The sequence below is a fragment of the Hemitrygon akajei genome, chromosome 17, assembly GCF_048418815.1.
Source record: "Hemitrygon akajei chromosome 17, sHemAka1.3, whole genome shotgun sequence".
NCBI lineage: Eukaryota > Metazoa > Chordata > Chondrichthyes > Myliobatiformes > Dasyatidae > Hemitrygon > Hemitrygon akajei.
The window spans coordinates 77042932-77064182 of NC_133140.1; the positions used below are offsets into that span (position 1 = coordinate 77042932).

General features: G+C 42.5%; 1 protein-coding gene across 1 annotated transcript in view; it reads right to left on the reverse strand.

The window, feature by feature from the left end:
- Positions 1-8692: 8692 nt before the first annotated feature.
- Positions 8693-21251, reverse strand: part of hprt1l (hypoxanthine phosphoribosyltransferase 1, like) — a 72489-nt gene continuing 59930 nt past the window's right edge. Inside the window, exons 6-9 of the mRNA XM_073070407.1 lie at positions 19440-19522; positions 17085-17131; positions 14300-14376; positions 8693-8828 (exon numbers count right to left, since the gene is read on the reverse strand). Coding sequence (XP_072926508.1) covers positions 8781-8828; positions 14300-14376; positions 17085-17131; positions 19440-19522 — 255 coding nt within the window. The 3' untranslated portion in view covers positions 8693-8780. The remainder of the gene's footprint in view (positions 8829-14299; positions 14377-17084; positions 17132-19439; positions 19523-21251) is intronic.

A 21251-nucleotide genomic window follows, 5' to 3' on the forward strand; every position in this document is an offset into this window, starting at 1 on the left:
AGTAACCATCAATTCGCGGGATTTGTCACTGAGGATCTTGGACTAAAAATGTCTTTTCTTGCGTGACTGTTTTGATTTTCCTTTCTTGCTATTTTGAATGCACGTGGATGTTTTATCACCTTGGCCCCAGAGGAACACTGTCACGTTCAGCTGTACCCATATATGGTTGAATGTTAATTAAACTGCAGGAAGAAACTTCTAAGATGGCACAAAGTTTTTGTTTGAACTGTTCTGCAATGTTTTCCAGACAGGAGCTTTTGGAAAAGATCCTTTGCAGGGTGGGTAGTTAAGAACAAGCAAACATTGTCGAGGCATTCTTTTTTCCTGTTGCATTATTTTATTGCAGATGCATTCATTTTAGTTCATTCCAAATTAAAAATAGAATACATTATTAATCCATGATTATAGACTGACTTCAAAATAGCAGATACACCATCAAAAATATACATGCGAGGTACACCATAAGGGCGTTTCTGCATTACATTCATTATTTGAATGCTTGGAGTGCAAAATTCTCTGCTTGTGGTGTCTTGGGTCTGGGTGTAGAGGCATTTGACCACCATGAGTACATGCAGTGGCAGTAGGCGGTGAACATGCGTTTTATACCCTCAACAAATGGATACAAATAGAAGCCAATGTAATCAAACAAAATAAGTTGAGGGGCCAGAATAGTGTGGAATTTCCATCTTGGTTGGAGAGGGGAGGAGCAACTGGGTAATGACGACATATCCCATTCACTTGCAGGATTAAGACTTGTGTTTTCTTTCATTCCCCTGTCAGGGACACGCTGAGTACTTTATGAACTGCTCTGGGAATCTTGACAGACAACTTGCAAAATCCTACAAACATGAAGGTGGAGATTAACTAAATGATCCAACTTTAATGATACTGAAGGATAAATATTGGATAAATCCTGACAGTTCCTCCCCAAGACGGTACCTCCAACTCCTCAATACATACCAGGATAAATCCCTGACAGTTCCTCCCTAAGACAGCACCTCCAACTCCTTAGTACATACCAGGATTTTGTACTTGAGACGTGAACCTCAAAAACAGACGAACAGAGTTTAGGTTTCTGGTGAACATCAGAGTGTAAAATCCAAGACTTACTCTAAAAACCTGACTCCACCTGCTCCCTCGTATCTCCACCATGCTGCCAATCTAATCTGCATTTTTCCACCCTGCCATTGGTGGATCTACTCAAGACGGGAGAATCAGATGCACCCTTGTGATCCAATGAGCTGGGAAGTTCCTCGAGGAATGCTTCACTTTACTACCACCAGGCTGCTTGGAGATGGACCATACGATTGGCAACTCAGCGGATGAGAATGAAGCCATCTTGTACTCATTTACAACACAAACTAATATGGTCTGGTGAGTGCTTAATGCCAAATGAGTTCATAGAACCAGCAAGGTTCCCTGTGCTATGCCAAGTGTAGACAGAGTCCATGGAGAGGGATCTCAAGACTTCATGGAAACCAGCCTCCCCCTCCACACTCTCTGCCCATACTCCTCCCTGCCAAACACCCCACCCACACTGGACATTCTCTCTTCTGTGCCCCCTCCCCCACCATTGCGCAGAAGATACAAAAACCCTGAAAACATGTTCCACCAGGCTCAAGGACAACTTTTACTACACTGGCACAAGATTACTGGATGATTCCCTAAAGGGATAAGAGACTCTTGACCTCACAATCCACATCGTTATGGTCCTTGCACTTTATTATCTGCCAGCACTGCACCTTCTCTGTAAGACTTTGTTCTGCATCGTTATTCTTTTCCCTGGTACTACATCAATGCAGTTGTTGTGATCTGATCTGTCTGGATGACATGCTAAACAACGCTTTCCACTGTACCTCAGGACATGTGACAATAACAATCCCTTTGCCAATGGCCAGCAGATGCAACAAGGGCAAGTGGAGCCCCTGCACTATGATTGGACATGGTACAGTCAGGGGGATCTAACCAAGCCGTGCGATCTCTAGACTGTGATGAATTCAAGCCAGCAAATCTGGAATCCCTGGACTGTGCTTCATTCAAACCAGCAGATCTGACACAGCCAGCTAGATCCTACCTCCCCAGAATATAACTGGACTCTGCCAGAAAATCATCTGGATCCCCTGGACCGTGATTGGCTTGAGGTAACCCTCAGCAAAGCTGCAGATCACTTCACGTCCTGCTTCATCTTCTGTCCTGAAGAAGGGCCTTGGCCCGAAATGTCAACCGTTCGTTCATTTCCATAAACACTGCCTGAACTACTGAGTTCCTCCAGCAATTGTGTGTTGCTTAGGATTTCCAGCATCTGCAGACTCACTTGTGTTTATGCTTTACCTTCTGCATTTGAGTGGATCTCTGATATACTACAAGCCTATTGCCTGTCACTGTTTTTTTTTTAAACCATGTCCATCTAGGACAGAGGTTCCCAATATGGGGTCTACAGACACTTTACTTAATGGTATTGGTCCATGGCATACAAAAGGTTGGGAACCCCTGATCTAGGACATCTTCAAGAGGATATCCTCAAGATTCATCACTAGGGGTTCTCACCATCCAGGAAATACCCTCTTCTGATTACTACCATTGAGGAGAAGGTACAGAAGCCTGAAGACCCACACTCAACATTTTAGGTTTCCAGCATCTGCAGATTTTCTCTTGTTTGTGATTAGGTACAACTTCTTCCCCTCCGCCATCAGATTTCTGAAGAGTCCATGACATTGCCTTATTATCCATCATTGGCATTATTCAATTTTTTTGTAACTTAAAAGTAATTTTTATGTCTTGTGCTGTGTTAATGCCACAAAACAACAAATTTCATGATAGGTCAGTGATAATGAACCTGATCCTCAATTTTATTCCTGAAAGGAGCTGAAACCACAAGGCAGGCCTATTCCTGTCTATTTTTGCATTAAGACACAGTAGAGTACAAAACAGCAAAAGGCCCTCTGGCCTCCTATATCCATGCCAACCATGTAGCATAACTATACTACATGCCCACATTAGGACCATATCGGCCTATACTTTGCCCATTAAGTACTTGTCCAAGTACCTTCTAAAACATTGTAATTATATCTGGTTCCACCACCACCTTTGGCAGCATGATCTAGATACTAATCACACTGTGTGTGTGTAAATCTTACCCCTCCGATCCCATTTAAAACTCGGTCCCCACATTTTAACCCTGAACCCTCATTGTTGATCCACCTTACCATGGGGAAAAAAAATTGAGTATCTACAAACACGAGGAAGTCTGCAGATGCTGGAAATCCAGATCAACACACACAAAATGCTGGAGGAAGTCAGCGAGTCAGGCAGCATCTATGGAAAAGAATAGATAGTCAATGTTTCAGAGCGAGACCCTTCCTCAGGGCTGAATATCTATATGAGACATAGTAGTGAGCCAAGTCTAAGGCATATATATAGCTAGGGTGCCTAAGACTTTTGCACAGTACAGTAGTAGTTTTATGTGTTGCTATGTACTGCTGCAGCCAAAAAAAAATCATGACATATGTGAGTGATGATAAATCTGATTCTGATATGAGTCTCTATTGTGGACTGAGAGTGGGAAGGGAGAGGGGAATCATGGCTGAGAAGAGGGGAAGGGAGAGCAGAGGGAGTGGAAAGTACTAGAGAGAGATTCCATGATGATTAATAAACCAATTGTTTGGAATCAAATGACCTTGCCTGGTGTCTAATGTCCGGGTGTCTATATCCGTGCCAGCTCCTTTCCTTTCCTCTCACCTGCCCCATACCCTTTCCTTGGCACTCCACCCTTGCTACTCCCAGCAACCTTTGCTCCCACCAGATTTACTAACTTGCTCACCGCTCCACATTGGCAAATACAGTACTGTGCAAAAGTTGTTTTCACACGAGCTATATACATGTGCCAAGACTTTTGCACAGTTCTGTATGTTTCCATATTCTTATATAACTATCAAAATAGAATCAGGTTTAATATCACTGGCATACATCATGAAACTTGTTAACTTTGTGGCAGCAGTACAATAAACAAAATAGTTAAATTAAGATAAGTTGTGCAAAAACAGAAATTAATAAAAAGAAATGGTGAGTTAGTGCTGATGGGTTCAATGTCCATTCAGAAATTGGATGGCAGAGGGAAGAAGCGGTTTCCGAATCACTGAGTGGGTGCATCTGTGGGCTTCTGCACCTCCTTCCTGATGGTAACAATGAAAAGATGGCATGTCCTGGGTGGTGGGGGTCCTTGATGATGGAAGCTTCTTTTCTGAGGCACCGATCCTTGATGTCTTGAATACCATAGGGGCTAGTACCCATAATGAAGCTGACTAATTTTATAACTCTCTGCGGCTCACTTCAATCCTGTGCAGTAGATACAAGTTCTATCAGAAGACTCCTCATTACTACCACCAATAGGTTGTACAGGACGTGTTAGGCTCTGTTAGTCTCGATAGACCATGGATTTGCACCTTGGAAAGTTTCCAGGGCACAAGCCTGGGCAAGGTTTTTTTTAAAATGGAAGACGGGCAGTCTCCCCTCTCCATACCACCGATGTTGTCCAAGGGAAGGGCATTAGGACCCATACAGCCTGGCATTGGTGTCATCGCAGAGCATTGTGTGGTTAAGTGCCTTGCTCAAGGACACACACGCAGCCTCAGCCAAGGCTTGAACTAGCGACCTTCAGATAACTAGACAAACTTTAACCACTTGGCCACGTGCCAATACAGGACGTACAGGAGCCTGAAAACACACACTCAACGTTTTATGAGCAGCTTCTTCCCTCCACCATCAGATTTCTGAATAGTTCATAAACCATGAACATCACATTACCATTCTGTTCTCTTTTTGCACTATTTATATATCTTTTACATTTCATATTTTTAATGCATTGCACTGTGCTTCTGCCACAAAACAAATCTCACAACGTATGTCAGCAATAATAAACCCGATTCTAATTCACTCTATGGAAAACAAGCCAAACCAAAGCCACCTCTCCCAATAACTGAAGTCCTTCAGTGAAGGGAACGTGCTGGTGAATCTCCTCTGCACTCTCTCCACGGTAACTGCATCCTTTATGTAGTGTGATGACCAGAATTGCACACCTTGTAGAGCTTAGCCGGTGTTTTCTGAAGATGCAACATAATGCCCCAACTTATATATTCTACGTCACCCTATGAAGACAAGCGTGGCATATACCTTCTTCATGATCCTGTAAGGAACAATGGGGTGGGCATCCTAGATCTTTTGATTCCCTCATTACTTCTTTATGCTCATCACTGTTGCCTCCAAGCTGCGTGGATACACTCCCGCAAAATAACTGAAACGCTCCCGTGCACATAGCCTTTGTTGCCATCTAGCCGGAATTGGGCACAGCTAGAAAACATTTTTTGAAACGTGAAAGATTTTCTTTGCTGTATTTCAATACACGCTTCAATTAATAAAAATCCAAATTATGTGATTTTTCAATTTTCATTCTAAATATTCTTAGTACGCATATTACAAAAACAAAATCATTTAACATACCACACAGTTTTCAGACCGTGTAAAAATTTCCTGCTCAAAGCAATGGCTGGTCTACGCAGCTATATATAAAAAAAAGAGGGAATGTTGGTGGTGCTGTTGTTTCCAAAGGAAGAAGAGATAGAAACCCACATCAGTTTTGATTTTGCTCACTGGCATGGCATCAAAGAAGGAACAAGACTTAATTTGGCACATATACAGTCCAGAAACAGACCCTTCCCAATTATCTCATCTCCTCCACCCCACAATTATATTGATTTTATTTTTTATTATCTCCACATACTCATCATGCAGAGGACTGTGAACTCAGCCAACTCCATCATTGGCACAGCCTCCCCACCATCATGGACCTCTTCAAAAGACAATGACTGCATTCCTTGGAACATAGAAGATTGAACAGAGATTTTATAGAGGTATAGAAAATTATGAGGGGTACAGATAGGGTAAATGCAAGCAGGATTTTTAAGACCATAAGACAAAGGAGCAGAATTAGGCCAATTTGCCCTTTGAGTCTACTCTGCCATTTCATCTTGGCTTATCCATTTTCCCTCACTGCCCCAATCTCCTGCATTCTCCCTGTATCCCTTCATGCCCTTACTAATCAAGAATCTATCAACCTCTGCCTTAAATATACCCAATGACTTGGCCTCCACAACTGTGTGTGGCAACAAATTCCACAAATTCACCACTCTCTGGCTAAAGAAATTCCTTCTCATCTCCATTCTGAAAGGACACCCCTCTATTCTGAGAATGTGTCCTCTGGACTTGGAGTGGATGTAGAGAGGATGTCTCCGATGGTAGCAGAGTCTATCAAGGCATTTCACCATTTGATAGGTTTCAATGAAGTCAACCCTCATTCTTCTGAATTCCAGTGAATACAGGCCCAGAGCCATCAAACGTTCTCCATATGACAAGCCGTTCAAGCCAGGAATCATGTTTGTGAACCTCCTTTGAACCCCCTCTGGTATCAGCACATCCTTTCTAAGATTACGGACCCAAACCTGCTAACAATAGTCAAGGTGCGGCCTCACCAGTGCTTTATAAAGTCTCAATATTACAGTCTTGCTTTTATATTCTAGTCCTCTTGAAATGAATGCTAACATTGTATTTGCCTTCCTCATCACAGACTCAACCTGCAAATTAACCTTTAGGGAATCCTGCAGAAGAATTCCAAGCCCCTTTAGCCTCAGTTTTTTTTGTATTTTCATTCTATTTAAAAAAGTTAGCCCTTGCCTTTCCTCTACTAAAGTACATGACCATACACTTCCCAATACTGTATTCTATATGCCACTTATTTTTTCATTCTCCTAATCTGTTTAAGACCTTCTGTAGCCCCTCTGCTTCCTGAAAACTACCTGCCCCTTCACCTATCTTCGTATTGTCAGCAAACATTGAACCAAAACCATCAATTCCATCATCCAAATGATTAACATATAACGAAGAAAAAATTGGTTCCAACACAGACGCCTATAGAACACCTTTAGTAACTGGCAGCCAACCAGAAAAGGCTCCCTTTATTCCCACTCTTTACCTCCTGCCAGTCAGCCACTATTTTATCCTTGCTAGAATCTTCCCTGTATTACCATGGGCTCATCGATTGTTAAACTGCCTCATGTGTGGAACCTTGTAAAAGGCCTTCTGAAAATCCAAAATATATATCAGCCGATTCTCCTTTGTCTATCTTGCTTGCTATTTCTTCAAAGAATTCCAATAGATTTGACAGGCAAGATCTTCCCTTGAGGAAGCCATGCTGACTTCTGCCTATTTTATCATGTGCCTCCAAGTACTCTGAGACCTCATCCTTAACAATTGACTCCAACAATTTCCCAACTACAGAGGTCAGACTAACTGGCCTATAATTTCCTTTCTTCTCCCTCTGGAAATTAGCAATTTTCCAGTCTTCTGGAACCATTCCAGACTCTAGTGATTCTTAAAAGATCATTACTAAGGCCTCCACAATCTCTACAGCCATCTATTAGAACCATGGGGTTCTAATGGGGTTCTAACCATGGGGTACATCATCTGGTTAAGGGTGAAAGGTGAAAAGATTGCTGGGAACGTGAGGGGAAACTTCTTCGCTCAGTGGGCTGTGGAGTGTGGAACAAGCTGCCAACGCCACTGGTGCATGTGAGCTCAATTTCAACCTTTAAGTTTGGATAGGTACATGGATGGTAGGGATATGGAGGGTTGTGGTCCCGGTGCAGGTCAATGGGAGTAGGCAGTTTAAATGTTTCAGCACAGACTAGATGATCATAAGGGTCTCTTTCTGTGCTGTACTTTTCTATGACTTAAAAAGGCAGCATCCATCGTTAAGGACCCTTGACACCCAGGATATGCCCTCTTGTCACTTCTACCATCAGAGAGGAGGTCTGAAGACATACATTCAACATTTTAGGAACAGCTTCTTTCCCTCTACCGTCAGATTTCATGTGTCCACGAAGTCATGAACTCTACCTCACCACCATTTTTGCTCCCTTTTTCCACTAATTTCATATGTAAATTCCTTATTATAATTTATAATATTTTACATATTGCACGGTACTGCTGCTGCAAAACAACACATTCAATGACAGAAGTCTGTGATAATAAACCTGATTTTGATTCAATGCCCCCCCCCCCCCACCAAATCACCTACATGCAATTTACAACAGCTATTTCTTTGGGATGCAGGAGGAAAGCGGAGCACACAAAGGAAACCCACCCAGTCACAGGGAGGACGTGCGAACTCCACACGGGCAGCAGCTAAGGCCGGGATTGAACCCTGGTCTCTGGCAGAACTGAGGCAATCGAATTACCAGTGCCACTCCACCCGGGCATCAAGCAGGTAGGAAATGGCCATCAGGAGAACCCAGATCACCTTCTAAGGAATGCCGGTGCCTTACTTGTGGGCGCCTCAGTATGTTGAAAGCCACCGTCGAGACCACAGCCCTCAAACTGTGTGAGCCGTGTCCCGTGAAGGGCACGTTTGCCTTCAGAAAGCTCGGCACCCCTGCGCCTTTGCACAAGCAAAACATTTGAATACAAAAATATTTTTTGCTCTCACCACTTTCAGAAGGGCTGAAGTAAAATATTACCGGATGCTTTAAATATAAAATTTTAAGCCATTTCCATCAAACACAATACAAAAATAGTGAAATAATCTGAATTATTTCCAGATATGTATATTTCCAGATGGAGTATTCTCCCCCCCACATTCTGCTGCTTACAAATAAACTGATATGATAAGGATATTTAGGAAGCTACTGTGCTCAGTTCTCCAGGTTATTGTGAGGGAATCCGTCCTTTCTTCAGACCTTGTATTTCTGCCTGCCTTTATCGCTGATCACACAAATGTGCTACATAGAAAAGATAAAAAGAAATAAATTCAATGACTGTGGCATTGCTTATATTTAAGTTAAATTGTACTTTAACATGTCCAGTGGAAGTCTAATAATAAAATCATCATTATTATGTGCTGTGCCATATGTCTTTTGACCATGATTGTTCTTGGCAAATTTTTCTATAGAAATGGTTTGCCATTGCCTTCTTCTGGGCAGTGTCTTTGCAAGACAGGTGACCCCAGCCATTATCAAAACTCTTCAGAGATTGTCTGCCTGACGTCAGTGGTCGCATAACCAGGATTGTGATATGCGCCAGCTGCTCATACGAACATCCACCACGTCTCTTCGGGAAGATGGGACTCGTCAGCTGTGTTTGGCAGCTCAGGTTGGAGAAGAAAGTCTGATCTCAAAGCTCTGTTACCTTGCGGCCATACCCACTCATGAGGGACCTTTTGGGAGAGCCACCCCACCCTCACGGAAATAAATTGGGAGCTGGAGTCCCTATGACAGTCCTACATTGAGTTCAACGCTGACTGGCAACTCCTGTGACACCACTGGTGCCAAATTGTATTGGTCTCTGCTTTCCTTTGGATCCATCAACTACATAGAGAGGGAGAGCTGGCTACATGGGCAGCAGCTTGCTCTCCATATCGTATTGCCCTGGCTTGCGTAACACGTAGACAGCTGAGACGCAACATCCATGGTCGACTCCGGCCAACAGAGGGCCTCAAGAGTCACCCACAGCACATAGTTATGATCCAGCACATACAGTCGCAAAATAATACCAGTAGTACAAGACCCTGAGTGGAACCAGTTGTGTGTGGTGCATGGTTATGTAAGTGACAAGTGCAGGATGAGAGTGCGTCATGTCCTATATCTGACATGGCTGGTTCAGTCCAACTTTGTTGCTTATTTATTCTATACAACTTGAGAATTCAGACCAATGTGATAATTCATGCTAGTAGCCAAATTATTTCCAAATAGTTAGCTTGTGGAGAGAAAAATATATTAGTGATGATAGACACAAGAGACAACAGATGCTAGAATATGGGCCAAAGCACAAACTGCTTGAAGAGAGATTAGCATCATTAAATTATCACTTAGTCACAGGAATATGTCACATGAACATTCAAACATACAGTGAACTGTATCATTTTGAGTCAAATCAAATCAGCCAGGATTGTGCTGGGGCAGCCCGCAAACATCACCGTGCTTCCAGTGCCAACATGGCATAGCCACCACTCACTAACCCTAACCTTATGTCTTTGGAATGGGAGAAGAAACCCATGCAGACACTGGGAGCATGTACAAGCTCTTTGCAGGCAGTGCGGGGAATTGCACCCCAATCAGTGACTACTGGCACTGTAAAGTGATAAGCTACCATGTTGCCCTATGGTACTCAGTGAATCAGGCAGCATCTGTGGAGAGAAATGAACAGGTGATGTATCAGGGACTGAAGGAGGATCCAGATTAAGAGTATCCACACAATACACCGACTGCCCGTTTCCCTCCATTGATGCTGCCTTGCCTGTCTTGAGTTCCTCCAAAAGTGAAGTCATGGTGGCATTAATTTCCTTGAATACAACTCTGGTCGGGATTGAGCCCAAATCCAATGCCATAGCTATTGGCAAAAAACACTTCACTTCCCATTCCCATTTTGACATATCCATCCACGGCTGCCTCTACTGAAGTAATGAGGCCATTGTCAGGTTGGAGGAGCAACACCTTATATTCTGTTTGGGTAGCCTCCATCCTGATGGCATGAACATCAATTTCTCAAACTTCCAGTAATCTCTCTACTTCTCTATTCCCCATTCCCTTTCCCCTCTCTCACCTCATCTCCTTGCCTACCCATTGCCTTCCTCTGGTGCTCCTCCCTTCTTTTTTTACTTCTATGGTCTTCTGTCCTCTCCTATTAAGTTCCCCCTTCTCCATCCCCATATCTCTCTCGCCAATCAACCTCCCAGCTCTTTACTTCACCCCTTACCCCCTCCACCATTTCACCCATCACCTCATGTTTCTTCCTCCCCTCCCTCCCCCCCCCCCAACCTTCTAACTCTGACTCCTCATCTGTTTTTCTCCAGTCCTGATGAAGGGTCTCGGCCCGAAATGTCAACTGTACTCTTTTCCATAGATGCTGCCTGGCCTGCTGAGTTCCTCCAGCATCTTGTGTGTGTTGCTAACACTTCACTATACCCCCTTTCCTCCCACATCAGTCCTGTTTACAGGATCGAAGAATTAAATTTAGCAGGTAATCGTGGATACTTCTCCTACTCATCGTCACCCTTGCTTGTGGGATGGACCATTTCAGCTACCCAAATGAATACTCTAGAACTCTTTTCGATGCTGGGAATGAGTTGGGAAAACAGGCTTCTATGACCTAGCATGCACTTGATGGGCCGCCTAAGGTATGGCAACATTTGTGGGCTGCAACCAGCACATCCTTTGGTTGCCAACACAAACAACACATCTTACTGTATGTTTTGATGTACATGTCTGAATCTTAATCTGAACAGACTTGTTCCGTGCTTCCATAATTCTATGGCCCTTTTCTGAAATGAAGTAATGAAGTTATGTCGGAGGTTACATCTATTGTATTAGATACTAATGTTTCAGAACTTCTCCCAGGATCATCACCTTGTCATGGTGGAGAGGTTTTGGAGAGTGATGCAGTCTAGAGTTATCCATCTGGAGTTTAGCTCTATACAGGGTCACCCATGGTGGTAAGGTCAAGAGGGAAGTTCCACACACAGAGAAATCTAACCAAGACCTCAAGGTGAAGCTGGTGGAAAATGATGACACATCAGAACGGCAGCAGTGAAGTGTCCCCCCCATGACTTTCATTGCATTCTACTGGACCCTGATCCTGATCTGTCAAGGACCATACAGTGGCTGCCTGTGCATTAGCCTGCCCATGTTAAACAAAGTCACGCACAAGTAGTTATCATTAAGGAATCCACACTAATGTTTCAAAGAACTGCAGGGGAAATGGTAAGCTTTCTTTATGAATTGCTATCAGCTGAAAATGTCTAGTAAACAACAGTAATATTTAAGAGGTACTTCAGCACAGAAATGTGGGATATAGATTATGTTCAGGCAGATGTGCAATTTAATTTAGCATCATGATTGGCATTGACACTGTGGGCTAAAGTGTCTGCTTCTGTGATTTCCTGTTTCATGTTCCTTTCTCCTAACAACATTTATATGGAGCTCAGTCTATGTAAACTGACTGCTAATTTTCCTATCTTAGATCAGAGGAGTGACCATGTTTCAAGAAGTAGAGGACGATCCCCAGGATCTGATCATAACCTGAACAGTTTGCTGAGCAGAAATGCAGCCAAGATTTCTGGCGAGGAGAAGGTGCCACAGCAGCTGCCAAATCCATCCCGTTAGGTGCTCAAACAACTGGTCAAATGAACAGGCTCTACCAGGTCTTCATAAGTTGGAAGGAAGCCATATGTCAACAGTTGTCAGAGATCCCTTAGGCTATTTGGAGGTTGTGAAAAATGGCAATATAGAATGTAGATTAGTTCAGGCCCTTCAGCCATGATATTGTGCCAACATTTTAACCTATTCCAAGATCAATATAACTCTTCCCTCCCATACAGCCCTGAATTTTCTCTCATCCATCTAACAGTCTCTTGAATGTCTGTAATGTATCTGCCTCTGCCAGCACCCCTGGCAGTGTGTTCCACACTCCCATCACTGTGTAAAAAAAAAAACAACACCTACCTCTGACATCGTCCCTATACTTTCCTCCAATCACCTTAAAGTTATGTCTCCTTATATTAGCCATTTCTGCCCTGGGAAAAGGCACTCTATGCCTCTTATCATCTGATAAATCTCCATCAAGTCACCTCTCATCCTCCTTCACTCCCAAAGAGAAAAGTTGTAGTTTGCTCAATCTATCCTCACAAGACATGCTCTCTAATCCAGGCAGCATTCTGATAAATCTCCTCTGCACCTTCTCTAAAGCTTTTACATACTTCCTGTAATGAGGCGATGAATTCCTATAATTCTTTTATCGATGTTTAAATGGTTCAATTTAATATCAGAGAATGTCTACAGTATATAACCTGAAATTGTTACCCTTAACACAATAAGACTGCACCCTTTGAGGTGAGCTTATTTTAAATAGGTTGATGCTTGTCAACAGGTAGTGTACAGGATGAATGTAGTTGAACTGAATGAATGTTGTCTTGCACTGGAGAATCTAGACTAAATGAGATAAGGGATCAGTGACGAAGATGGGAAGAAATTAAGACTCTGAATCTTTTAAACTCTCTATTATCAGATGCTGGAGAATTTTTGGAACTCTCTATTGCAGATCAGCTAGGATTTTGATGAATGGTCTGAACAAGTCCGGAGTTCCAAGTCCCTAAACAGCGAGTCCTGGAGTCAGTGCTGAAGGTCAAAAACTAAAGGTTGTTCTATCCGTGTGCGTGAGCTGGAGAGTGGGTATGAGGGAGAAACAGGGAGTGTTTTGTTGATGTTGTGCTGCTCAACATGGTGGGCATGCTATGTTGGTGCAGAAATGTGTGGTGACGCTTGTGGGCTGTCCCCAGCACATCCTTAGGTTGTATTCGTTGTTAACACAAATGTTGCATTTTGCTGCATGTTTAAATGTCCAATCGATCGTTGGATGCACGCATGAACGGGTAAATAAATCTGAGCAGGTAACGTAGCCCGTTGCATTTCTACTATCTGATGTGCATTCCCAAGAGTCTGTGGAAGGGCCAAGCACCTTCAAAGCTAAAATCGTAAGACTTCTGAACACTAGTAATTGAGAGGTTGTAGGATTAGGCAGGAAACAGAATCCAGGTGAAGGGTCTCTATCTCTAATGCTGTCATTTCCCTTTGGAGCTGGAGTGAAGCTTAGTGGCAGGATTCTTAGCAGTGAGGTGGATCAGATGGATCCTGAGATTCAAGTCCATGGATCCCTCAAAGTTAACACATAGCTTAATGGTGTGGCTAAGAAGAATTATGGGGTGTGTTGGCCTTCATTAGTCAGGGGACTGAGATCAAGAGTAGTGAGCTAATCTCCAGCACTATAAAACATGATTAAACCACACATGGAGTATTGCTTTAATTTCTGGTGGCCTCATTAAAGGAAGGATATGGAAGCTTTAGAGACGGTGCAGAGGAGATTTACCAGGGTGCTGCCTGGATGAGGAAAGATTAAGTGAGATTAACAACAATCTGGTAGTTTCATGGTCTCACTACTAACACCAGCCAGATGTTCCCTTTAGAAATATTGATCCTTAATGAGGATCGGTTAATCAAATGACTTCTCTGTCTGAGCCAAGGCCATGACCATAAGACATAGGAGGAGAATTAGGCCATTTAGCCCATCGAGCCTGCTCCACCAATCTATCATGACTGATTTAATATCCCTTTCAGCCCCATTCTCCTGCCTTCTCCCTTTCAAGAATGTAACCAACTTGTAAAAGACAGCTGAAATGAAACTGGTAGCATTGGATACTTACATTCAAATCCCGAAAATGTTCATTGTAATCCAGGGCATATCCCACCACAAATTTATCTGGAATTTCAAATCCTACAACTGTAATAGAAGAAAAATTAGCACAGTGTCTGCTGGTGCACTTCTTATCACAAAACAGGTCTTTCCTTAAATCTATCCACAGTGTATTTGGACTCCAGTCTTTTAATCATATTTATTCTACCAGCTTCCCACCACAGTATCCAGCTGCTGGAGGGATGGAATACAATGAGCAATGGGAACCTCTTTCTATTGGCAGAGGGGTTAGACTTATTGGAAAATCAAATCAAGTTTATCGTCATTTAAATATATATATATATATATATATACACACACACATTATCAAATGAGACAACGTTTCTCTGCACCAAGGTATAAAGCATAGAACTTATAACACACAATAAATTAGAAAAGGGTAAAATCTACAGATGAATTACACATAAATAAAGTGCATAAGTTAAATAAATAGGATAAAGATGACACAAGGGAAAAGTACTTTTCTCCTACACAGCTAGCTAGCAGTTGTGATCTAGAAAACACATTCTGAAAGATCTCAGTCATTGTTTTATTATGGAATTCAACAAAGATTTGATGGAGAAAATATTTCAGGATTATGGGAAAAGAATGAGTTTAACTGGAGAGTTCTTTAAAAAAAAAGGTGCAATGAGCTTAATGGCCATTCGACCCATCGATGTTGTAAAATCTTGCACATTAGAGGCATTTGAAACTAGAGGGAGAATACGAGGTTTACATAGAACTGTAAAGCACTCAGCCTACTGAATTGTGCCCAATGACTCCTAACTAATCTGATTCTTTCCTACATGTTGACTGTTTTCCTCTCTTCTCTGCATATTCTCGTCCCCATTTAAGGCTCTCTTAAACACCCTATGCTATTTGCTTTCACCACAACCTCTGGAGGCACATTCCAGGCATCCACCACCATGTAAAATAAAACTTCCCTCATATCCTTTGTATTTTTCCCCTCTCACACGTCATTTAGAATTACATACTTCAGTCCTGGGAAAAATATTTTGGCTGTCTATACTCTGCATAATTCTACAAATTTAAATCAGGTTCTCTTCTCAGCCTCTGCCACTCCAGACAAAACAGCCCCAGCTTGTCCAACCTCTCTTCGGAGAGCATGTCCTCCAAACTAGTAAGGATTAGTAAGTTTGAGCATGCTCTGTTGGAGCTGGATAGGCTGCCTCCAGCCTATCCTCAGAGTGTGTCAGTCGTTGATGCAAACTATATATCTCACTGTTGTTTCGATGTGCATATGACAAGTAAAACTAGTGTTCATCTTTAAAAGCAGGCAACATCCCGGCAGACGATCTTTGCACCCTCTCCAAAGCCTCCACATCCTACCTGTAATGAGGCGACCAGAAATGAATGCAATACTTTAAAATGTGGCCAAACCAGGGTTTTAAGAAGCTACAATTTATCTACCCTGCTCTTGAACTCAGTGCCTTGACTAATGAAAGCAAGGGCACCATATGCTTTCTTTATCAGCCCATCAACCTATGCAGCCAATATGAGGGAGCCATGTACCTGGACCCCAAGATCCCTCTGTTCATCAACGTGATTAAGGATCCTACCATTAACAAAGTACTCTCATTTTAAATTGGATTTCCCATAGTGCAGCACCTTACACTTGACAAGATTAAACTTCAACTGCCACTTCTCTACCCATATCTCTAACTGATCTATATCACACCATATCCGCAATATCATCAGTCTTTGTATCATCTGCAAATTTACTCATCCACCTTACATATTTTCATCCAAGACTTAGAGGGGTTCTGAGAAAGACTTTTTCCATCCACAAGGTGGTTACAGTCTGGGATGAATGCCTAGCAGAGCAAACTGTCAAATCTTAGTTTGTTATTCGGTTGACTACTTGAATCATCAAGGTATGGTCCCCAACTTTAACACTACAATTATTAATATACCTTCCCTGGGTGCTCAGGACTCCCTCACATTCCAAAGGTGTGCTGGCTGATTGGCTATTTGGTTGTAATAAATTATCCTAAGTGTAGGTGATTAATTGGTGAACTGAGATGGAGTTCATGGGCTGGTGAGAGAGACTAGGTTACAAGGAGAAAGGAAAAGGGGTTGCAGGCAGTCACAATAGAATCAATGGGCCAAATGGCCTCCTTCTACCCACTAAGTAGGAGAATGAGAATTTAAACCAAATTAAAAAGGGACGGATAACTGAGCTAATAGAACCCATTGGTAACGGTTGCAAAAATGTCAGCAGAGTCTAATTTGCATTGATTCTCCACTCTTTGCACTTTGAGCTTTTACCTTTTTGACCATACTGCCTTGTGCGACTCTAGCAGAAGCCTTGCCTCTTCCGATCTATTCCAGACCTTCAGCAGGCTAGGTCCCAAACTCTACAACACCCTTTTATGAGCATCTCTGCCCCTTTAATGCTGTCACCTCTTGCAAGATGTTCCCTAAACTCAACTCATCTCCCTTCAGCAGCCATTATAACTATGATACAAGCGCCAGCTTGCTAGAACATTCTATGTCCATCTTTGAGTAGAAATGGGAAACAAAGCAAGAGGCCCAAGGGGAACTAGAATGATAGCTGGCCCTAAGTCTCATTTCTCCAAAAAGAATAATGTAGTTGTTTCATCTCCAGGCTGAGTTAGACCTGTGAATGATGTTCCTGACTTGCACCCACTGGGTGTCACTGGTGCCATTAAAAGGGAAACTAGTACCACACTACATCTCAGGTGTTATCCCAATGAAGAAACTGCAGTACTTACAGTCCGGTCTATATCCCAAGCTCTGGGGAGTTCTTTTCAACAACAAGCTGTGAACAAATTAAAATGAAAGCCATGTCACTCTTGAAATGTGCAAATAAAATTATATTTAAAACTCAAAGTTTAAAATTGATGGGCTGATCTTCTAGGTAGCATATCTGAGAAGACACTGAGGAGAAGCCATTTTCACTGCTTAGGGAGTCACACAAATGAGTTAGGCAGGTTGAAAATTATAGCTAGGCCTCTTGGGAGTTAAATACCATCAAGAAAGTTCTGGAAGTGCTCAGGTCAGGCAGCATCGGTGGAGACGGAATCTTTTGGGCCAGAAGACTTATCAGAACTGGGAAAAAAAGACAAAGGATAGTTTTTAAATTGCAAAGTTGACTGGAGGGATAGATAGGATGAAAGGAATATCTGTAATAGAGTGAGGCCATGGTTGCCATGGGGATGATCTGCAGAGGTTATTCGAGCAAATGAGTGCATTTAGAGGGTGACAAAGAAGTGTGATGTCCTGCTGATAGCAAAATATGCCCAGCTGGGCAAACTGTACTAAAGGAGTGAGGGGACAAAAAAATTAAAACCCAACATCATAGTTAGATGATTTACATCAGAAGTAGCCAGTTTGTGTATAGGGAGGAGAGAGAGAGAGAGAGAGCGAGAGCGAGAGCGAGAGCGAGAGCGAGAGCGAGAGCGAGAGCGAGAGCGAGAGAGAGAGCGAGAGAGAGAGAGAGAGAGAGAGAGAGAGAGAGCTAGCTAGCTGAAGTTGGAGAATTTGTAAGGCTGCAACATGACCTGATGGAAGGTGAAGTGTTGTTCATTAAGCTTGTGCTGGGTCTTGGCATAACAGGGGAGTGGGATGGAGACTTAAAGGAATGCAATTGGGAAATACTTCCACAAATCTTGGAACTTTGAAGTTCCCATTAGCCATTGGCCTGGCAGCATATGTTGTGTATTTAATTTTGTAAAGTATCGCTTGAAAGTCCAAATAGCTCGAAGTAACACTTTAACTCTTTGTGAACCCACGTGGCTGTACAAGTTAAACACTGTAGACAGTGAAATCGCAAGCAATTGGTGTCCAGGATGGATACAGGGTGGATCTGAATTCCCACATGTTGGAATTCAGAATTCCCCTGATGAAAGGAACAATCAAGTGGAGACTACAGATCATGAGCCCGAAAATATTTGTAACTTGCTAAATAGTATTTAGTGTGGTTTATTTGTGCTTTCTGTTTTATGATAATAAATTAGGCTCAAGTTACTCTTATGTGGTTGTAGGCTTATTACTGTATCTCCTGGAAACTTGAATTGCTTGGGTGCTTTGGGTCTGATCAACCGAGCTCAATTCACAGTATCTTTGTTAGACCAGAATTTGTTAACCAAAGACAGGCGAGTGAGGTCTGATCATAAATCAGCCCTGAGGTCAAGCCTATGGAAATAGGATCAGGTGTGGATTACTCACATATACAGCAGAGAGTTTCACACAAAGGCACTGCTAATCATATGCCATCTTCCCCCTATATCCCCAAGCACCTTATGGACCACACAGAGTAGAAGTTGACCCAAGAGATCCTCCAACTCTTTCCCTTTAAGTTTGGCCTCCTTGCTTAAGCAGAAATAAGCCCTGGAGATAGTCCAGGGAGGCTTATCGAGTTGATTCCTGGAATGAAGGCGTTGTGAGAATGTTCGGGCAGTGTGAGTCAGTAATTTTGCTTTTACACAGAGTGTGATGGATGGTTGGAATGCACTCAGGGATGGTGGTAGAGACAGTTACATTAGGCACATTTAAGGGACTCTTAGATAGGAACACGGATGATAGAAAAATGGAAGAGCATTTGGGAAGGAGAAGAGTTAAATTAATCTTCGAGTAGAGTAAAAGGTTAACAACAACAAAGGCTGAAGGACTTGTACTGTTCTATAATGTTCCATATACTCCTTGGAATTTAGAATTGCGAGAGATGACCTTATTGAAACATGCAAGGAGGATTGACAGGGTAGATCCCAAGAAAGTGTTTTCCTGGTAAGAGAATCTAAAAGTGTTGGGGCCTAGTCATTGCAAAACGGGTCACCTATTTAGTACAAAGGAAAGGGGTGTTGAGAATATTTGGAAGTCTCTAACCCAAGGAAGGTTACAACTGTTATTGAGTACACTCAAAAGCAAGATATAGACTTTTGTCCTAAGAGACCAAGGCATTTTGTGGAATGAATTGGAAACTGGAGCCGGGGCCAAGGCCAAGATCAAATCAGCCACATACATTTTAAATAGTGATGAAGGCTCGAAGAGGCATGTGGCTTTCTCTTGTTTATGTTCTCCATTGTCAGCTAAGTCAAGCCAGGACGAATGTTCGATCATTCCCCTACCTTGCCACTTTGACCATCTGGGGCTTGTGACTCTCCAGAAGTTTAAGGAGCTTCTTCATCGTTCTCCCAGTTTCCACAATGTCCTGGAGAGGAAACAACATGAGGTAATGGTTTATTCCCAAATTACACAAGTTTGTTGGCAAGCTGGATTATTTAAATTAGGGGGTGGAAGGCGGTGGAATACAGGATATTATTTCAGAAGTCCTACGTTATTGCTAATATATACTGGTCCCAATTGTCCCTAATCCATTGTAAATTACTCCCTCAGATTTACTCCATTGAGTTAAATTGAGCCTTGGTCATAACTTCCTCTCAGGGTCAGAACATTATAGCCTCACACTTCACTCCTTTGGTAAAGGTCAGCTTCCTCACAAACTGACCACCGACTGATTTCTGAAGCCACTACCTCATGCCACGTCCAAATTCCTTCATGTCACTGGAGCAAATCAGTGCATCACAGAAAGAAGATAGGGTAGGAGGAGGTGTACCAGAGGGAGATGCTGGGAAGTGAATAGAAGTGAAGGTGGTGAGAGCAAAAGAGAAAGTGGTGAAAGGGGAATGTAAAAAAATGTGAGAAGTCTTTTTTTTCCCCTGAAATCTTGGAAACAAGTATTTTGGATGTTAGCGTGTGCACAGCATGTGTCCTATTCATGCATATTTAGTTAATGCTGAACATCTATTTAAAGTACGTAACAACCACCATCTATAGTCATGTAACATCTTCAATATTGCAACAGCTCCCAAGTGGCTTTGTGTTATCAGCGATACAAACCGAGTCAGGTCTGGAGGTGGACAAGTCACCTGGTTCAGACAGACTACAGCCCATGGTTCTGAAAGATTGTGGAGGCATTAGTAATAATCTTTCAATAATCTTTAGATTCTGGCATGGTCCCAGAGGGCTGGAAAATTGCAAATGTCACTCCACTCTTCAAGGGAAGGAGGCAGAAGAAAGAAAAGTATAGGTTAGTTAGCCTACCTAGACTCAATGGTTGGGAAGATGTTGGAGTCAATTGTTAAGGATAAGGTTTCAGGGTACTTGGAGGCACATGATAAAATACGCCAGTATGGTTTCCTCAAGGGAAAATCTTGTCTGATAAATTGCTTGCAATTCTTAGAGAAAATAAGCAGGATAGACAAAGGAGAACCAGTTGATGTTGTAAACTTGGATTTTCAAAAGGCCTTTTACAAGGTGCCACACATGAGGCTGCTTAAAAAGTTAAGGGCACATGGTATTGCAGGAAAAATACTAGTATGGATAGAGCATTGGCTGATTGGCAAGACAGAGTGGGAATAAAGGAAGCATTTATTGATTAGGTGCCAATGATTAGTGGTGTTCCTTGGGGCTAGCCATTGGGAACACTTCTTTTTATGTTGCATGTCAATGATTTGGATGACAGAATTGATAGCTTTGTTGCCAAGTTTGCAGACAATATGAAGACAGGTGGAGGGCAGGTCATCTTGAGGAAGTAGGAAGGCTGCAGTAGGACAGATTAGGAAAATGGGCAAAGAAGTGACAGATTTAGTACCGTGTAGGGAAGTGTATGGTTATGCATTTTGGTAGAAGGAATAAAAGAATAGACTATTTTCTAAATGGGGAGAAAATTCAAAAATCCAAGGTGCAGAGGGATTTGGGAGTCCTCATGCAGTATTCCTTAAACATCAATTTGAAGGTTGAGCCAGTGGAGAGGAAGGCAAATGCAATGTCATTTTGAGAGACTAGAATATAAAAACAAGGATGTAAACCTGAGGTTTATAAGGCTCTGCTGCCTCACTTGGAGTATTATGAGCAGCTTTAAGCTCCTTCATCAAGGA